Genomic DNA, 17,771 nt, shown 5'->3' on the forward strand with positions numbered 1-17,771 from the left:
GCATTTGGATTTGAATTGACAGGTGAATAGATAAGTTGTGGTACATATATACAATGGAATATTACTCATCCATAAAAAGGAATGAATGTGAGTCAGTTGAACTGAGGTGGATGAACCTAGAGCCTGTTATACAGAGTGAATTAAGTCAGAAAGAGAAAACAAATGTCATATATTAATGTACTTGTACGGAGAAGGCAATGGCAACCCACTCCAGTGCTCTTGCCTGGCAAATCCCATGGATGGAGGAGCCTGGTAGGCTGTAGTCCATGGGGTCTCGAAGAGTCGGACACGACTGAGCGACTTCACTTTCCCTTTTCACTTTCATGCATTGGAGAAGGAAATGGCAACCCACTCCAGTGTTCTTGCCTGGAGAATCCCAGGGACGGCGGAGCCTGGTGGGCTGCCGTCTACAGGGTCACAAAGAGTCGGACACGACTGAAGTGACTTTAGCCGCAGCAGCAGCATGGAATCTAGAAAAAGGTATTGATGAACCTATTTGCAGGACAATAGAGATGCAGATGTAGAGAACAGACTTGTGGGCACAGCAGGGGAAGGAGAAGGTGGGACAAATTGAGAGAGTAGCGCTGACATATTCATACTACCACCTGCAAAGCAGAGACTAGTGGGAAGTTGCCTTACAACACAGGGAGCCAAGCCCAGTGCTCCTGATGACCTAGAGGGGTGGGGTGGTGGTTGGGCTGGGAGGGACACTCAAGAAGGAGGTGATATATGTATACACACACACACACACACTCACACACACTTATGGCTGATTTGTGCTGTTGTATGGCAGAAACCAACACAACAGTGTAAAGCAATTATCCTCCAATTAAAAATAATAATGAAAAGATGGCATTGAATTTGAAATCAGAAAACCAGTCACTCGGTTGGAGTCTGACACTTCTGTTTACCAGTTGTTTGATAATACAAGTCCTTTAGTCTTTAAAAAAAAAAAAAAAAACTATGAAAGACCCTATCTACTTCACAGAAGAGCTCAAAGATTCACAATGGAAAGTGCTTTGTGAACCATTTGGCTTATTGCCAGTATGAGTTCCTTTTATTTATTAATAGTAATTGTTAAACGTTTATCAAGACTCCCCTTTTCTTTAGCGACTTTACCTAAAATACAGAAAGGTACAGTGTGGCCACAGCTTTCCAAGGGAGCCCATGCCTAAAAGCCATTTATTAATTACACACAAAGAAAGGGGGTTTTGTTATTTCCCCTCTTATTTTTTCACTCTTCATTCCTTTGGAATGAGAGAAACACCCAGGGAGAAAAGACCTTTTATTTTCTGTAGAATGTAGAAAAGTTCCAAAGTATTTTAGAACCTAGCCCATTAAAATGGAGCAGCATAAAGCCAGCCCCACAGAGCCATCACAGAGGGCCTGATGAAAGGGCTGTCGTCGGCCGGCAGGTCCTCTGCAGCAGGGTTCTGTGAGGAAATCAAGCAAGCATGACTGCTTCCAAAGCTCTTCAAGGCAGATCTTGGCACTAGAACCTTGTTTTCCTATCCAGGAGAAAAATTACAGAATTTCTTTTATGTGAGCAAGAACATGGCTGTGGGTGTGTGCTTTCAAGGGGTATAAATTAACACCACACTGGCTTGGACAACTTTTTCACATCTCTGACATTAAAATGGTATATCTCTCTTGTCAGTTTTCAGGGCAGCTCTGACACTCAGTAATCCCCAAATTTAGAGAACTGTCATTTGCAAAGTATGATGAAATAATTTATCAGTTTCTCTACCAACGACAGAAAGTCTGGGTTCAGGTTCCTGCTCTGGGTGAGTTATTGGCCTCGGTCAGGCCTTGCTGGTGGCTGATAGGTGCTCACTCGTGGCCCCTGGTTGCTGCTGCTGCTGCTGCTAAGTCACTTCAGTCGTGTCCAACTCTGTGCGACCCCATGGACGGCAGCCCACCAGGCTCCCCCGTCCCTGGGATTCTCTAGGCAAGAACACTGGAGTGGGTTGCCATTTCCTTCTCCAATGCATGAAAGTGAAAAGTGAAAGTGAAGTCCCTCAGTCGTGTCCGACTCCTAGCGACCCCACAGACTGCAGCCTACCAGGCTCCTCAGTCCATGGGATTTTCCAGGCAAGAGTACTGGAGGGGGGTGCCATTGCCTTCTCCGCATGGCCCCTGGTAGGTGCAAACTATTTAGTAAATGGCAGCACTTCTTACTGGCTCTTGTTAATTGTGGTATATTTGCTATAAAGTGAAATTAATTTATTAGAAATGATCAGAGTACTATTTTTAATTTTCAAAATCTCTAACAACATTAGCCTATTTTTTTAAAAATTAGAGAAGAAGTGTGCATGCATGCTCAGTTGTGTCTGACCCTTTGTGACCCCATGGACTGTAGCCCTCCAGGCTCCTCTGTCCATGGGATTCTCCAGGTAAGGATACTGGAGTGGGTTGGCATTTCCTCCTCCAGGAGATCATCCTGATTCAGTGACCAAATCTCAGTCTCTTGAGTCTCCTGCACTGGCAAGCGGACTCTTTACTACTGCGCCACCCGGGAAGCCACAAAATTAGAAAAGTGGCAGAATGCAATTATGATTTCAGACATTATAAACCTTTTCTAAGAATGACGTAAATGCAGGTGCCTTACTGCTGCTTTTGATAAAACAGCTATTTTTAATTAAAATGATAATGCTTTAAAAAAAAAAAAAAAGCCATACAGAAAAATACAGAGAAATGAGCTACAAACCGTCTCAGCCTGCCCCATCCCAGAAGTAGCCGGTGGTGACGCTTGTTGAGCATTTTTCCTCTGCCTGTGCACAGATGGGTGTAGACTGAGAGACAGAGAAAGGGAGAAAAATGATTGATAAACGTGACAGCATGAAAATGAAAAACTTCTCTGTGACAACATACCATAAAGTTGAGAAATAAATGTCAATGAAGGGAAAATATAGAAAGAGTTCTTATAAAATCCAAATGAAAAAAACAACTCGATAGAAACATGGACAAAAGACAGAGACATTTTACTGAAGAGGGAATACAAATGGCTGATAACCATCCAAAAATAATCCCCAGCCTCACTTGTTGTTAAAGAAATGCAACTTAACCAAGGAGATGCCAAGGAAGTTTGGTGACACTGCATGATGGCAGGGGTGGGGGAAGCAGACATACTTGGGCACTGCCGGGAGGACTGGGTATTGACACCATTTGCAGGGAAAGCAATTGATATTCCCTCTCCAGTTTTATAATACCCTGAACCTTTGACCCAGTGATTTCCCTTCTATAAACTTACTAACAGACAGATGCACACAAGTTTACAAAGAAACAGGGTCAGTGACAACAGTGAAAAATTAGAAATGCCCTTAAAATCCATTAGTAGGAAATTGATTATGAAGCTACAATCTGTCCATGGGATGGGATACTATAGAGCCACTAAACAGAATGAGATGGATGTCTGTGTTCTGACATGACAGGTATCCAAAGTGTATTCTTAATTTAAAAAGGTCAGATGTGAACCAGATTGTCCTTTCAGTCAACAACCAATTAAACACTACAGTGTGCTGGACACAGTGTTAGGTCTGAGACTATGATGGAAGGTTCAGTTGTCAGAGGTCTTGCGCTCAAGAAGCAGCCTAGTGAGTGAGACAGGCCTTAGTGAAGAATCACACAGGTGAATGGAAACATACCGACGTGAAGGCGCCACAAGGAGAGGCACCAGATGCTGCGAGAGCTCCGTGCGGCAGCCTGACCCAATGTGGGATCTGATAATGAGACACCCCAAAGGATGAGGAGAGGAGCCACCGTGGTTAGAGCCCCGAGTGGGAGGCCCAAGAGGAAGCTGAGCCGAGAGGGGGGCAGGACTAGGCTCTGATCGTGTGTGTGTGTGTGTGTGTGTGTGTGTGTGTGTGCACATCAGAATTTCTGAAAAGATACCCGGGAAACTGTTGGTAGTGAGTAAGCTATTAAAAATCAGACTGGAAATGGGGAGAAGGGAGGGTGAGGCTTATAGACACGAAGGAAAGGACATTTAAATTTGTAATTGTTTAGTCTTTCCTACCACTTAGGATTTCTTAAAAATTATATGTAGGTACTACTCTTATAATTTAAAAATCTAGTTAAGTTTTAAGAAGACACACACAACCAAAAGAAAAAAAACTAAGGCCCCAACATGTCTATTTTGGTGCTAACTCTTACAGCGAGTAGGGCCTGTTCTTCCCAGCCTTTTGGAGGAGCTAAAATTGACAACTGGAAAGCTGCCACAGAGCCTTTCTCTGACTATTAAAAGAAACTGGCTCAGTCCGGGGCTCTCAGAAATCAGTTTTTGAATGCCCTCTGCACCCGGTCACTCCTTGCATCTACTTTCCTGCAGGGATTCCCAGCTCCATGTCTTTTTTTTAGCCAAAGCCCTCCAGCAGCCTCCATACATACCCTGTGGTGTGTGTGGCCATGGAAGACCTCCCTACTGGGCAGAGACGGGAGAGGAAAGGAAGTGGCACCCTTGGACTGCGACATGACCCTGTCTTGCACAAGGATACGGATGAAGCAGGGGATGGCCAGCTCTGGCAGAGCAGAGAGAGAAAGCTATGCACTTTCACAGCTGGTCAGTTACAAAAGCAGCAGCAAGCTCACACTTCATGGTGACAAGCGGACTTGAGCTTCTGCTGAATTAAGGTGCAAACCTGAATCAAAACATAAACGGAGACACTTGATAGAAGGCACTGCAACGTCTGCTCCGTCCACTGTCCACTGCCTGACCCCGCCAGGTGTCCCTCTTCAATTACCACTCAGAATTCCGTATCTGGCAGTTCACCCTCCCGCCAGTCAGTCTATTCAGTTCTGGGCTGAGTCTACTCTTCCTTAGCAACTCTTCTCTGGCTCTTCATAGTTCTTCATTATGTTGACTTGAAAATTACCTTTCTGTGACTTCTGCCCTCTTGATGACCAGGTGTTAGATGAGCAAAACGTGCAATTTGAAATCCCAGGCCTTAGTTTGAACCCCTGTTCTGTCATCAGCCAACTCTGTGACCTTCAGACAGTTGTTTATTCTCCTCAAGACTTCATTTTCCCATCCTTAAATTAGGCGGTCAGCATCACTCTCACTGGTCATTTTGAGATTAAGTGGAGCCAGTGTACCTCGGTATTAGCTCCCTCAGGCCCTCCCTGTCCCAGCCCTCAGCTGCACTGAGAGATCCTGGCAATTACTGTTTTCCTCTCCGTGGGAGTTCTCATCTCCAGGGTAAAGAGATCCAGTTTAAGTCCACAAACATACTTTGAGCTACTCGAGTGCTCTTCACTTTGCTGTGGGAGAGATTTCCCTCTGAGTCATGGATTCCCTGAATTATTATCAAAAGGAGAAAAGAAGAAATCTCTCTCCCTCCTCCACAAGAATTGGAGTTCCACACTCAGAATGAACCCGGTGTTTTAAATTGAATATTCGTATGATGGGGTCTGCCTGCATAAACAGAAACATCCTTTTTACTAGTCATCAAGTTTTCTCTTCAAAAACTATCACACATTTTCCAAATCCGCGGGGACAGGGCCAGTTAGATAAGAGTCTGCCAGCCCTGGCTCTGGCTGTGTCTATTGACAGCTGATTGGCGCTGAGGAACCAGTGGTTTCCCCAGAAACACGCAGGAGGACCGCAGTGCAACAGCTGCTCTGTACCTTGCCAGGGCTTGAGGCGATTGGTCTCGTGAATGAGTTTTTTCAATTAATGACCTTGCTCCATATGGGACATTAAAGATGTTTTTGTTTTTAACCCAGGACGACATGCTAGAAGCTGAAAAGATTTAAGAATATTAAATATTCCTCCTCAGCCTCAAGATAACAGTTGATAAACACATAACCATAAGAGATCAAAAACATCAAAGGATAGGAGGAGAGGTGCAAGCCCCGGGGTGCTTAATAAAATACGAGAAAGACAGAGCATAGTCAAGCCACAAATCCCCAGCAGGGCCAGTACCTGGCAGTCTGTATAAAGCCAGAGTGGCAAGCAGGAGTCCTGTAACTCTGTTCACTCTAACATTTGTCCTAACATGCTCCAGATGTATTTAACAGGGGTACTTATATTATCTTAGCAAACAAAGTGTTGCTCCAGAATTATGAACAGTGGCTTAGTTTGGAAAGATTGGGTGATCTAATCACAAGCTCTGTCAACTTCCTCTGTGCTCGCTCCCTCAGGAGGCCTCCTGCCTGGTGTGGTACTGTGCTTATCAAACTGTGTCACCCCAACATTCATGCTCCAAGGAGGGTTTTTGGGGGCGGCTGGATGGAAGCAACTGGGTGGGCTTGCAGACCCTCTCCACCTGCTTCAGTGAGAACAGCTCCACTCTTACCTGCCTTGTATATTACAAAACCATGGACGATTCTGTCTGGACTAAAAGGCATTCTTTTGCTTTAAAATCAGAAACTTGAAAAGCAGCGGCATCATGATGTTTGAATCCTTTTGTAAGTTGCTTTTCTACTCAATGATGTGTTTTTGAAATATAACCATGTTATAACCACATAGATAGAGTTCAATCATTGTATGAATAAACCACATAACATTCATTCCCCTGCTGATGGGTATTTAGATGGGTTCCCCATTCGTCACCATCTCAAAATATTTCTTCAGTGGAGTTGAGGGCATGTTCCATATAGACACTGATGGACGGTGCCCTCTAAGCTAGACCAGAAGGGAAGGGACAGTGGGTGGATAGTGAGATGTGGAGAGTGGACAGAAGATGAGAAGCCGCATAGATGTGATAAAGTCAGGATGCCCCAACAGTCAAACAGGTTCTGTGAACTGTGGGATCCAGAGGTAGCGCAGATCATGGGGGACTGGGTGGCCGAGGATGGGGAGGAGAATGAGCCTGTCAAAGCCCCAGAGGCCGAGGTGTTAGCTGGGTCATTCACTGGGTGTTTTAGTTTGCTCTGTCAGCTCCACCCTGAACCCTTCTCTGTGCCCACTAAGCACCGAGTCTATGGGCCGCCTTGCCCTCTGCCTGGGGGTCACGCAGCCTTGACCTTGGAAGAAGAGAGCACAGTGCAGTGAGCTTCATCCCTCTACCGATGGCCACAGCTCCCTCCCCAATAACTCATCATTCCAGTCCCAGCAGACGCTCCCTCCCGTGCTTTCTCTCTGATGGTAAAACAGCCTGTTTGGGGTCCTCTAGTCTCTTCCTTAGGTTTCCTCCGTGCAAAGGGTCATTCTATTGACTTCTTTCCTTTATTCGTCTGTTAAACTGAACTATCCCTTTCTTGCCCAATAGCTGCAGACCAGTCTTATGGAGATCCTTGAAAATGATGACGGGAGGAAGGGTGGAGAGGAAGGTAGTGAGCCAGAACCCTGGTGAGGGGCAGTGTCTGAGTTTAGGTCAAATCAAACTGGCCCACATTTTTGTTGTTCATCTGTAAGTGCACTTAAAACCAAAAGCTCTATCTAATTTTTGTGTGAATTCCTAGTGTTTGAGTAATATGTGGCATGCAAAAAGCATTTTATAATTAAGATAAATTGAACTGAATAGCACTGAATTAAATTAAGCTGAATTGTTCTGAATAAATGAGATACTAATGTGGCACATTTTAAACATCATGGGTTCCCTTCTCCACTTCCCTCACCCCCTAATCCAGCATATGGCTTTTAGAAGCTTCATGAACATCAAATAACAAATTAGATCAGACACTGAGTTTCCAAAGTAAATAATGAATACTAGATGTTCACTTATGTTAGCGTCTTATACAGAAAAACATTGAAGTTATGAAGATTTTGTGATACATTCAGACCCTGTTACGATTTCAGGATCCTCTTTCTTAATACTGTGAATATTTTTACTCATGGAAAACTTTGCATCCTATTTCCAAGACAAAAAGCAACTTAGCTCTTAGAACATGTTAATTATTCATTTGAAAGTAATTTTGATAGACTCACATCTTTTGCATTGACTTGAATTATAATACCAAGTAGAAACAAAAGATGAAATCTTTTTTAATTCGAATTTGAGCTTTGGTCAATCTAAAATATTGTGTGTAAAAGGTCTTTGTGACAATAAGAGTTAAATCTCTTCTGGCATCAGAAGGTGCTCTCCTCACCCTCAGGATCATAGAGATCATAAACACGGGGAAAAGACAAAGTAAACATGATCTATTAATATTTGCATTGCGGGCAGGGCAAGCTTTTTCTCTTGTTTATTTTTTTTTTATTTCCTGAGCACTGAACATTTGATTCCTCACTCTGTCCCTGTAGCTCCAGTTTGAAAAGCATTTCCAGTCAGAACTTCAGGCCAACTTGAAGATAATGACTAATTATGGTTTGCCAAAATCACACTTTCAGTTTATTTATATCCTGTAATTTAAGAAGTCATTTTAAAACAAAAGCTATTGTTAGTATTTACAAATATGAAATGCTGATTCTCCTAACACAGCAATAAAAGTTATTACTGAGAATCTTGATTTGGAGTTGCCTCGTCATAAGAAGTCTAGATCTAGTAACTCAGTAGGTTTAACATATGACAAATGAGATGACAGTCTAGAGTCTACCCTGATTATCATCTCAGAAATGCATTTAGCTGGTAGTCAGAGGAGCAAGTCTCTCTGGCTTTGCTTTCTCACTGCTGTCTCTGCACTAGAAGATTCTAGTGCTGTGGCTTTATGTAATCTAAGATTTAGGTTGTACTTTAATGCTCTTTCATTTGTGATATCAATTTGAATATTTTTGACAATTTGTGTTATCCTCATTTTGTAGATGAAAAAATTGAGGTTGCTGAGGGGGTAATTTGTCCAGGGTATTTCACAGCTAATAAAGCCTGGAGATGAGACTCAGGCCTTGACGCTCGGCCTTCACATTCTCTGTCTCCACCCTGTCATGAACGCGGACATCCCTCCTGCCTGGTACACGCTGCCCTGAGCACCCTGATTCCTCCAGCTTCCAGGAGCTAGGACTGATTCATGTGATTATTCATGCCTGTTTGTTTGCTTAATGTCTTTTTTATTTGAAGGGATGCATTTTGCATTTTATTTGAAAGGATTTTATTACTTTATGCTCATAATATCATGTGTGCGAGTGTGCTAAGTCACTTCAGTCGTGTCCGATTCTTTGCAACCCCATGGACTGTAGCCCTCCAGGTTCCTCGGTCCATGGGATTCTCCAGGCAGGAATACTGGAGTGGGCTGCCATGCCCTCCTCCAGAGGATCTTCCCAACCCAGGGGTTGAACCCACGTCTCTTATGTCTCCTGCATTGGCAGGCGAGTTCTTTACCACTCACGCCACCTGACAGCCCCATCATATCATCAAGTGGTTCTTTTCTATTCGAGAATTTTTAAATGGGCTTCGTTTTCAAGGAACTGAGCTGTTTACTGTGCTTGGGCAATTCCCATGGGCCGGTTTGCTGAGGATGTAGTCAAATGGGCTTGGCAGACCAAGCATGGGGATGGGGTCAGGGTTTCAGTGGGTGAGGTTGCTGACACTGGGGTTAAGTCCCCCTCTCTGGACTGGCCAGTGGGTAGGGGGCTGTGCTTGCCCACTTCTCCTGCAGCACTGGCACTTTTTAATTCATCTCCTTCCTTCTGGAAACCCTCCTCCTCCTTCTACCAATAATGCACTCATGGGAAAATAGACTTTTAAATGATTTACTTAAAATAAGTCCTGGCCACAGCATCAAGCCATCTGGACTCAGCGTCCAGGGCCTGGTACATTCTCTCTCCACCGCATGATGCTTTTAAAACATAACTCTCCCCAGAGTTGATTGTGCTTCCACATAAATTATATTGTTTAGGTTGCTGGAAGTTTCCTTGGCTTTCTGCTTATCACTGCAAGAACAGTTTGTTCCCTGCCGCCGCTGCCAAGCATGTAAGCAAACATGTTTCTTCTTTTCGTGATGACAGGCGCATCTCATCGTCCTGAGAGGAAGCCCCTCTCGAGAGGAGGCAGCCACGTCTGCACACTCCGTCGCCTGTGCCGCCATAGCTTCCGGGAGGCCTGAGCACCACGGTGAGAGCAAGAGCGAGCCTTCCATGGGGGTAGAGTGGCCAGCTCCCTGCCTGGCCCTTGCACCCTCGGGGTCGTGGGCTCTCTGCCTTTGGCATGGGTGAACAGGCAGAGGGAGCTATGATAGTCGCCTTAGAGAGCCTTCTCGGTTAGGTCCAGCAGAGCCCTTTGGTTTCTAGCCCTTTTCAGCCTTCTTCTAGACTTGTATTCTCAAACACAGCAAACCCAAATGTAGCTATCAGAGCCCCAGAGAGTTCATGCTGGGCTTACAGGGAAGCCTCCTGGGCTTTCAAAGGTGATCTATTTTTAAAGATTGTTGTGGAGCTACTGTGGCAACAGATCTGGCCTGTTGAAACGCCAGCCTTCAGACTCTCCCAGGGCTGAGCTTTCAATCAGGATAAACTTACACGTCTTCAGGATTCCAAAAGGAAGTTGCCACTTATGAGTCATATAGTTTTTCTTAGCCCCACATAATAGGTAGAACAGTGAGCCTGGGAGTTTTTTAGTCTTTCATCCCAGCTCCGAGCATACAGTATGCCTCTATTCATGGAGAACATGCCATCCTAATGACTTTTTCTTGCTGTTGGCCAGAATATTCAGAAATAGAGTATGATTCATAAAGAAGACCTGAGGTGTATTCCAAGATGTCAGATAAAAATACCTATCCATTATTGGAAAATAAGGTCCAGTGTGGCATCAAGCTGGAAGTCAACATTTGGAAGGCTTGAGGCTGAGGTTCTGGGAGCAGGCGCTGGGCTCACATGAGAAGGCTGGTTGGGGGCGAGACGAAGGGGGCGCCTTGGGAGCAGACTGGTCTGCAGAGGTCCTTGGGACAGGCAGGGGCTCCTGTTCTGGGAGGAGCTGGGGAAGGGGGTCTGTCTGTCCATCCCCCTTAATGGTCCCTCATTCTGGTCTCCTGGAGCTTTGTGCACCTTTTCAGAGCCGGAGGATAGGGAAGGCAGACGCCCTTTCTCATTCTAGCTCCCTAGAGCACTCCACACCTCAACCAACTTCCAAACCTGCAGAAAGCCAACATTTTCTCCAACCTGTTGGTGGCTAACATTCCTTTAACAGGTAAGAGAACCTCCCATGCCACAAGTATTAATAGGATACTTAAAACGCCAACAGGATGGAAACCCCTAGATTAGCAGGAGTCCCAAACCCACATGTCCATGGGGACCAGGCAAGCAACCCGAGTGAAGCGGATAGCCCTTAGAAACCAGCAGCAGCACACTTAGGATTGGCAGCTGACCCTCGGCTGTAATCTGAGAGATTCAGTAGGGGTGGGGAGGGCTGTGGCAAGCTGGAGAAGCCCGTCCCCCGTCCACATTGAGCAACAGCTGTTCCGCTCTGGCCCACCACTGCCATGTGGAAGGCAGGCTCGTATTGGCAGGTCTGCCTTTTCAAGAGAAGGCAGAAATCTGAAGTTTTATGTGAAATCAATGCATAGTTGATGGCAGCTAAGTCAAATATGTTTCAGGCTCTGGAGAAGGCAAACAAGTGTGGAGGGCTAGATCCCTAACTTCTGACCTGGGAGCATGAGATGTATTTTTTTTCTAAGTTTTCCAGTCTAAATATGGCGTTGATCTAGCCTCCCCTGTAAATTGAGAATGCTACTAATACCTACTAGATACAGATAATTAGATCTGTGAAAATTTAATGACCTCACTTAGCAATAGTATGTATGTAGTACATAATTGTGGTAGTAATAATATGTATGCATGTAGTTTGTAGTGTCACGGTTCTAACCGAGTTAACAAAGGTAACTTACCACGACTCTGTGAGGTTGATACAAGTCCCCAGGTCTCAGATGGAGAAACTGAGGCGTGGAGGCTTAGGTAATTTCCCAAGAGCCACAGCCAGGGGATGGTAGACTTGAACCCAGCCTCTTGACCTCCCTGCGGTATAACGAGGACCGGCCTCCCTGCGGTATAACGAGGACCGGCCTCCCTGCGGTATAACGAGGACCGGCCTCCCTGCGGTATAACGAGGACCGGCACTGCACATGCCTTTTCCCTCCTTCCCCCCGCCCCCACTTACACCTGCAGTATAACAAGGACCGGCACCACACATGCCTTTTCCCTCCTTCCCCCCGCCCCCACTTACACCTGCCAAAGAGTGTGTGGCTCTGGGGAGGGAGAGGACGTGAGAAGAGCGAAGGCAGCCCAAGGAGGCCCGCCTAGGAGCCCACACAGGTCTCAGCCCTGCTTCTCCGGTAGCTCAGACCACGTGGCGACCTGCACCAGGAAGCTGACTTGCCTGTCAGTGTCTGAGATACCGGAGGAGGGTGAGTAGGGAAGGACGAGAAGCAAACTTGCCCAGGAGCAGGGAGCTGGACAGTTGCAGTTGGCTTTGCAGGTTAGGAAGGGGGGCGCTTCTGCCTGAGGCCTGGAGGAATGGCTGCTTGAAACACTGGCCCACGCAGCCCCCAGGAGCCTGGAGCCAGCGGGGAATCTCAGCAGCATCATATTAACGACGGCGGCGGCGGCGGTAGCAAGTGTCACCGGATGCAGGCGCTGGCGCTGTCACCAACATGCCCGTCTCATCCTAACAAGCCTTGGAGGCAGGACACAACCTCCCATTTCACAAAGGAGGTAACCTAGCCAGCTCTCCACACCGCCAGCCCCGTCCATACTCTCTCTACTCACCGCTTTACCCAAGAAGGACAAAGCCCCAGGCCGTCCGAGGAGGCTCCCTTCTCAGACTCGGCTTCCACTGGTCAGAGGACACGTGAAATGTCTATCACTTGACACTGGCAGGAAGCGTTTACTTGAGAGCAAGGAGGAGGCAGGGCAGAGAAGCTTTCGGATCAGAACAGATGCTGAGCCGCAGCAGCAGGACGACCTGGAACAGGGGCAGAGAAAAGCCCAGCCCTCGCCCCCAAGGCCTCAGCCCTCAAACCCGAAATGGGTGCGTCAGAAGAACCAAAGCAGAGAGATACGCAGCTCATTCCTACTGTGTTAAGAGGCTTGAGTATGCTGCCAGGGGACCCTGTGTTTCCTTGATGGAGAACACGGGGGAGACTGGGGACAACGAGCTGGCGGGCTGCTGCTCAGCTCGTTTGTCCCAGCCTTACCCACACGTGCCTAAGCTCAGCCTGCGCCCAGAGAGGGCGGCCGTGTTAGCACGTGTGGACTCGGCATGCCCCAATAAAGCAGGAGGGAGTGGGTCCCCCTTCCATCCAGGAGCCACAGCGGCAGTGGCTAGGTGCCTCCCCACCGCCGTTCAGGGCGCCTGGTTTTCATTTCTCTGCTGTCTCCTAACACACAGCTGACACAGTGACGAGGAACCCATCCGGGGCTGAGGCTCTGCAGGCCTCTGCTACCTCCAGCAAGGGGAAAGGAAAGGAGAGAATTTGGAAGTGATCTTTGACAGCTAAGCGAGGGCCCGGCCTCCCTACCCAGCTCTCACCCAGGCAGGCCTCTCTGGCCCGGACTCTGGTCACTTGTGGTTCGGAAGTCCCAGTCGGATGCCCTGGGAGCAAATCCATACTTTCCACTGAGCACCGAGGACCTCAGCTCTACTCTCCTATGCGGAAACTTGTCTGTGCCGAGTACAGTTTGTGTGTTTGTTTTTAAAAGAATTGTTAATGGGGGGAAATTTCTCATTAGGGGATTCTCCACAGCCTGCTTGCTGAATGCCCATTGAAGGCATCGCCCTCCGATAAACAAAACGTCACGGGCCAAGGAGCCAGTGTGTTTCTGGCTCCACACTCAAACGAACCCTTTGCCCTGTGCCTTCCTGCATTCCTTATGCAGACAAAACTGCCTGAGATGTCACGGAGGATTGTCATTGCATAAGGGTGCCCAATTCAGGCTAGCGAAATGTCACTAACCTGAGCCTGGCCAGCTTCCCAGAGCAGCCATAGACAAACTTGGTATTAACAGTTCTCCCAGCCCTGCTGAGTGTCAGGGCATTGGCCTTGTGTTTATAACTCTTCTCCTAAAGCATATTAAAATGAAATGGGCTGAAGCCAAGTACATTTTAGTGTAAACCTTTGAGAGGCAGAGCCCGCTAAACTCGGGTGGCCTTGTTTGGAAGTGGCCCCATGTGGGGCCTGGGCCTGGGAGCTCTGTTGGTTTCAGAGACAACAGGAGAGGATGGGCTATGCCCCTGCCCACCTTCAGGAGGGGGCGGGATCCCCAGTTCTCAGCTCTGTGGACAGACTCACGGCGTGTCTCCCCAGCCCTCTCTCATCCTGACGTCTCCCCTCATCGTATACAGTAGTCAGGAAATATGTGGGTATCTAAAGGGGTTTTCTGCATCTCCGTGAAGTCCCCTGGCTTTTCCCCTCCACAGTCACCCCTTTGCTCAACTCCTCCTCCTGTGGCCTGGTTCTCAGAATTCCCTGTGCCAGGCCCTGCCCAACCTGAGGCCCACTCCCTAATCATAGGTTATCTTCCCCTGCCCATGGCCATGCTTGGCGGGGCCTGCTGCCTCTGTCTCCCACCTCCAACCTGAGGCCCCTGACCGCTGCTGGCCACCCCTCAACTATCCCTTCCTCCTCAGTCTTCCCACTGCCCACCCCCCAAGCCCTGTGTGCTCTCAGAGACCCTGCCTCAGCTCCTACCCAGGGCCCACTTCTCAGTGCAAAACGCCCAGCCTGCCTGAACCTGGCACCTGAGCGCCCCAAGCAGGCGTCAGCATCCAGCCTGCTCTGTGCCCCGCAGGCCGGGTGGGGAAGGGAAAGGGCAGAGAGAGTAGTGGGTGAGGCCAGAGAAGAAAAGGGGCTAGTAGGACCCCCTCTTAGAAACCTCTGGAAAGCAGCCTAGAGCACAGCCCGTCTAGAGGACCAGGGCCTATACAGAGGCCAGGCGCTGCCCACCTGAGCATACTCCAGGCCAGACAGGGCATGGCTTCGTGGGTGCTCTGTCCTCAGGGCTCCAGGAAGCCTGGGAGCCCAAAAGTGGGGCAAGCGCAGGCTGCAGGGGTGGCAGCTCTTGAGGCCGGCAGAGAAGTAGAAGGGGTGGCCTTTTGCACCCTGAGTCTGCTCGGTCTCTCTTCACCGAGGTACAACCTGTGGCAGAACTGAAACCTCATCGAGCTTTGCTTGCAAACTGCATTTCATCTGTGTGCCTAAGAACAAAGCCCGCAGCTTTATCCCTTCCTCGGGAGGATGAAACACTCTGGTAACCACTTCTATGAGGCGCTAGTGTTTCACTTAGTGCTAGCCCTGGGATTTCTTTGGAAGGACTGATGCTGAGGCTGAAACTCCAGTACTTTGGCCACCTCACGTGAAGAGATGACTCATTGGAAAAGACTCTGATGCTGGGAGAGATTGGGGGCAGGAGGAGAAGGGGACGACAGAGGATGAGATGGCTGGATGGCATCACTGACTCGATGGACGTGAGTCTGAGTGAACTCTGGGAGTTGGTGATGGACAGGGAGGCCTGGCGTGCTGCGATTCATGGGGTCGCAAAGAGTCGGACACAACTGAGCGACTGAACTGACTGAACTGAACTGATAAGTTATGTCCACAACTTCTTGGGAAAGCCTAAGTTACTAACACTCTGACTTGACTTTGAAACATATTATTAGGGCAGCTTATGGAAATCACATATACTTTACCAAGACAAGCCACTTGGGCAACAGGCCTGAGACTGCTGGATCCCTGGGTGGCCCCAAGCAGTGCTGGAGGAGGACGGTCCTGGCCCGCTTCTGATGGTGAGGACTTTGAGGCCAGCATCCCCAGTGGTGACTGAGCCCTGCCAGGACCTGTGGGCCCCAGGCGCTGTGAGACCAGCCTGCCTCCACCTTGGTCGCCTCGCTCTGCTGAGGCAAGCCCGCCCCTGAGATGGCTGTGGACTTCCAGGGGCCACGCGGCTCAGCGCCAGCAGGTCTGAGGTGTCTCCCAGACGCTGGGGACGATGTTCCTCTTGAAGGTGATCTTTTGGTGTGGAGAAAGCTGTCTTCAGCTTTGTCTCTCCTCAGAAAACCCTGTGCCCCGCACCCTGAGGCTGCTGGGTGGTCTCAGGGCAACTGCCTGCACAGGGCCCCCGGCAGCTCCCAGCAGGGTCTAAATGGGTTCAATCTGTTTGCCTGCTGGGTGTTGGTGCTCCTCTGGGCTAACGCCAGGCTAAGATTTGGGACTTTCCATTTTCAAATTCCCTGGGGTCCTTAAAGTTTTTGCAGTTGGTGCAGAGTACTATTTCCCAAGACTATTACCAAGGATGATTGTCACATTGTCCACCCAGGCCTCTCTCATAATCAAAGCTGTCCTCACTATTCCAAATCTGGCCTTTGGACAGCCTCGAGAAAATGAGCCCAGGGCTACCAAAATTTATTTTAATTAAAAACCTCCTGACCTCTTGCTCTTTGAAAGGAGCCCTGGTTTTTTACGCTTCTGTATGAACACGCAGATGGAACAGTCTGAAGGGGCCTCTGGGAGACACTAAGCCAGCCTGCCCTCTGGGCCACACTTGCCCCTCACCCTAACTTGCAGACAGCCCCAGCGTACTGTGGGAGTGAAAATGGGAGACGTTCGTGGCCTTGGAACACCTGTGCCACTGGGGCTCAGATTTATAAAGCTAAGTCATGGCCCTGTGCTTTAGAAAGTGACCTCATCCCTTGCTGAGGCCACCTAGCATCAGGTTGCCGAGGATTCTAGAAGAGCTTTTTAAGCTCAGCAACAGCCACGTGCGTGAACGCTGAAACTGCTAACTCCTTGTGAACCCGCACCCTGCATCAGGCACAAGGCCTGTGCCAGGAAGTGGCATCCCACCCCAGGGGCTGTGACCTTCTGTCCTTCTGGCAACTCCACTGTCACTTGGGCCAGGAGGACCTCTGAGGGGATGCCCGCTCCTGGGAGAACCAGCTCTGCCTCTCAGGGAGTCAGTCCTTAGGGGTAGTAGGGCAAATTTTCTCTCTCCTCAGAGACTAATCATGGGGTACATGGTTTAGAATGCTAATTTGGGGGACGGGGGAAAATAAGTCAGGGTTTTGCAGTAAAGGCGCTCTCCTATATCCTGGGTAAAAATAAAAATAGTGTCAAATTTACAGACAGGGAAGGTGCCCACAGTGTGTGCCCTGGACTTTCCACTATTCCCGAGTCCTGGACTATTCTCACATGCAGCATCCTGACAGGATGCCTGACTTGTGGTCAACTTGTACATGACAACAGGTGTCAGAGAACCCGCTCCCTGGCCCTGCCTCTGCTGACTAGACACTCCCAGGAACAGAATTAGGAGAAACATGGACCTGTTGAGGAGCCAAGGACTCTGAAATAGGGGAAGAGAAGCAGCAGTTTTAGGAGCTGGCCCCCGAGGGCAGATCCTCAGGCAGGGCCGCTCTCTGACGCCTCACCGCAAAGCCCAGCTTTCTTCTGCTTCAGTAGCTATTGTGGCCTGGGTTTGAGTAATAAATTCCTTCCTTCCCCCCAGCCCCTTCCTTCCTCCCTAGCTTCCAGTCCCTCTTCCAGAGATCCAAAGATGCTAACAAGCGTTCTCTTTGGAAAATGTGACTGGGCCTCCCTGACTTAGAGCTTGTGAGCCTTTTGTGCACCAGTATGACTTAGGCCAGTCGGCTTCCTTTCTCCCAGAGCCCTGTGAGGTCAGCTACACAAGGGAAGGGACAAGCGTCACTCAGGTCTGGGGACCAGCCCAGATGGGGCAGTTTTGTGGGGGGAGATGGGTCAGCATGTGACTGCCAGGGAAAGGGGCACTAAAAGCTGGGAGGACTTTATGAGGGGCTGGAAAGCAAGAAAGCACAGCTATGTCCACCTGTGTCTGGAAGACCAGCTCCTTACCCAGGAAGGGAGGGGAACACTTCCCATCCCTTTTGACCTCCTCCTTTTTCTGAACCTGGCACCACTTCTGCAAAAGCCTGGGTCAGAAACTCAGTTCTTATCCA

General features: G+C 48.7%; 1 protein-coding gene across 7 annotated transcripts in view; it reads left to right on the plus strand.

Moving 5' to 3' along the window:
* Nucleotides 1–17,771, plus strand: part of TTC23 (tetratricopeptide repeat domain 23) — a 165,182-nt gene that overhangs the window by 120,234 nt on the left and 27,177 nt on the right. For all 7 annotated transcript variants that reach the window (XM_070358179.1, XM_070358185.1, XM_070358181.1 and 4 more), the window contains one exon: nt 9,821–9,926. In XM_070358179.1, the coding sequence (XP_070214280.1) occupies nt 9,821–9,926 (106 nt within the window). The remainder of the gene's footprint in view (nt 1–9,820; nt 9,927–17,771) is intronic.

Source organism: Bos mutus, chromosome 21 (assembly GCF_027580195.1).
Source record: "Bos mutus isolate GX-2022 chromosome 21, NWIPB_WYAK_1.1, whole genome shotgun sequence".
Taxonomy (NCBI): domain Eukaryota; kingdom Metazoa; phylum Chordata; class Mammalia; order Artiodactyla; family Bovidae; genus Bos; species Bos mutus.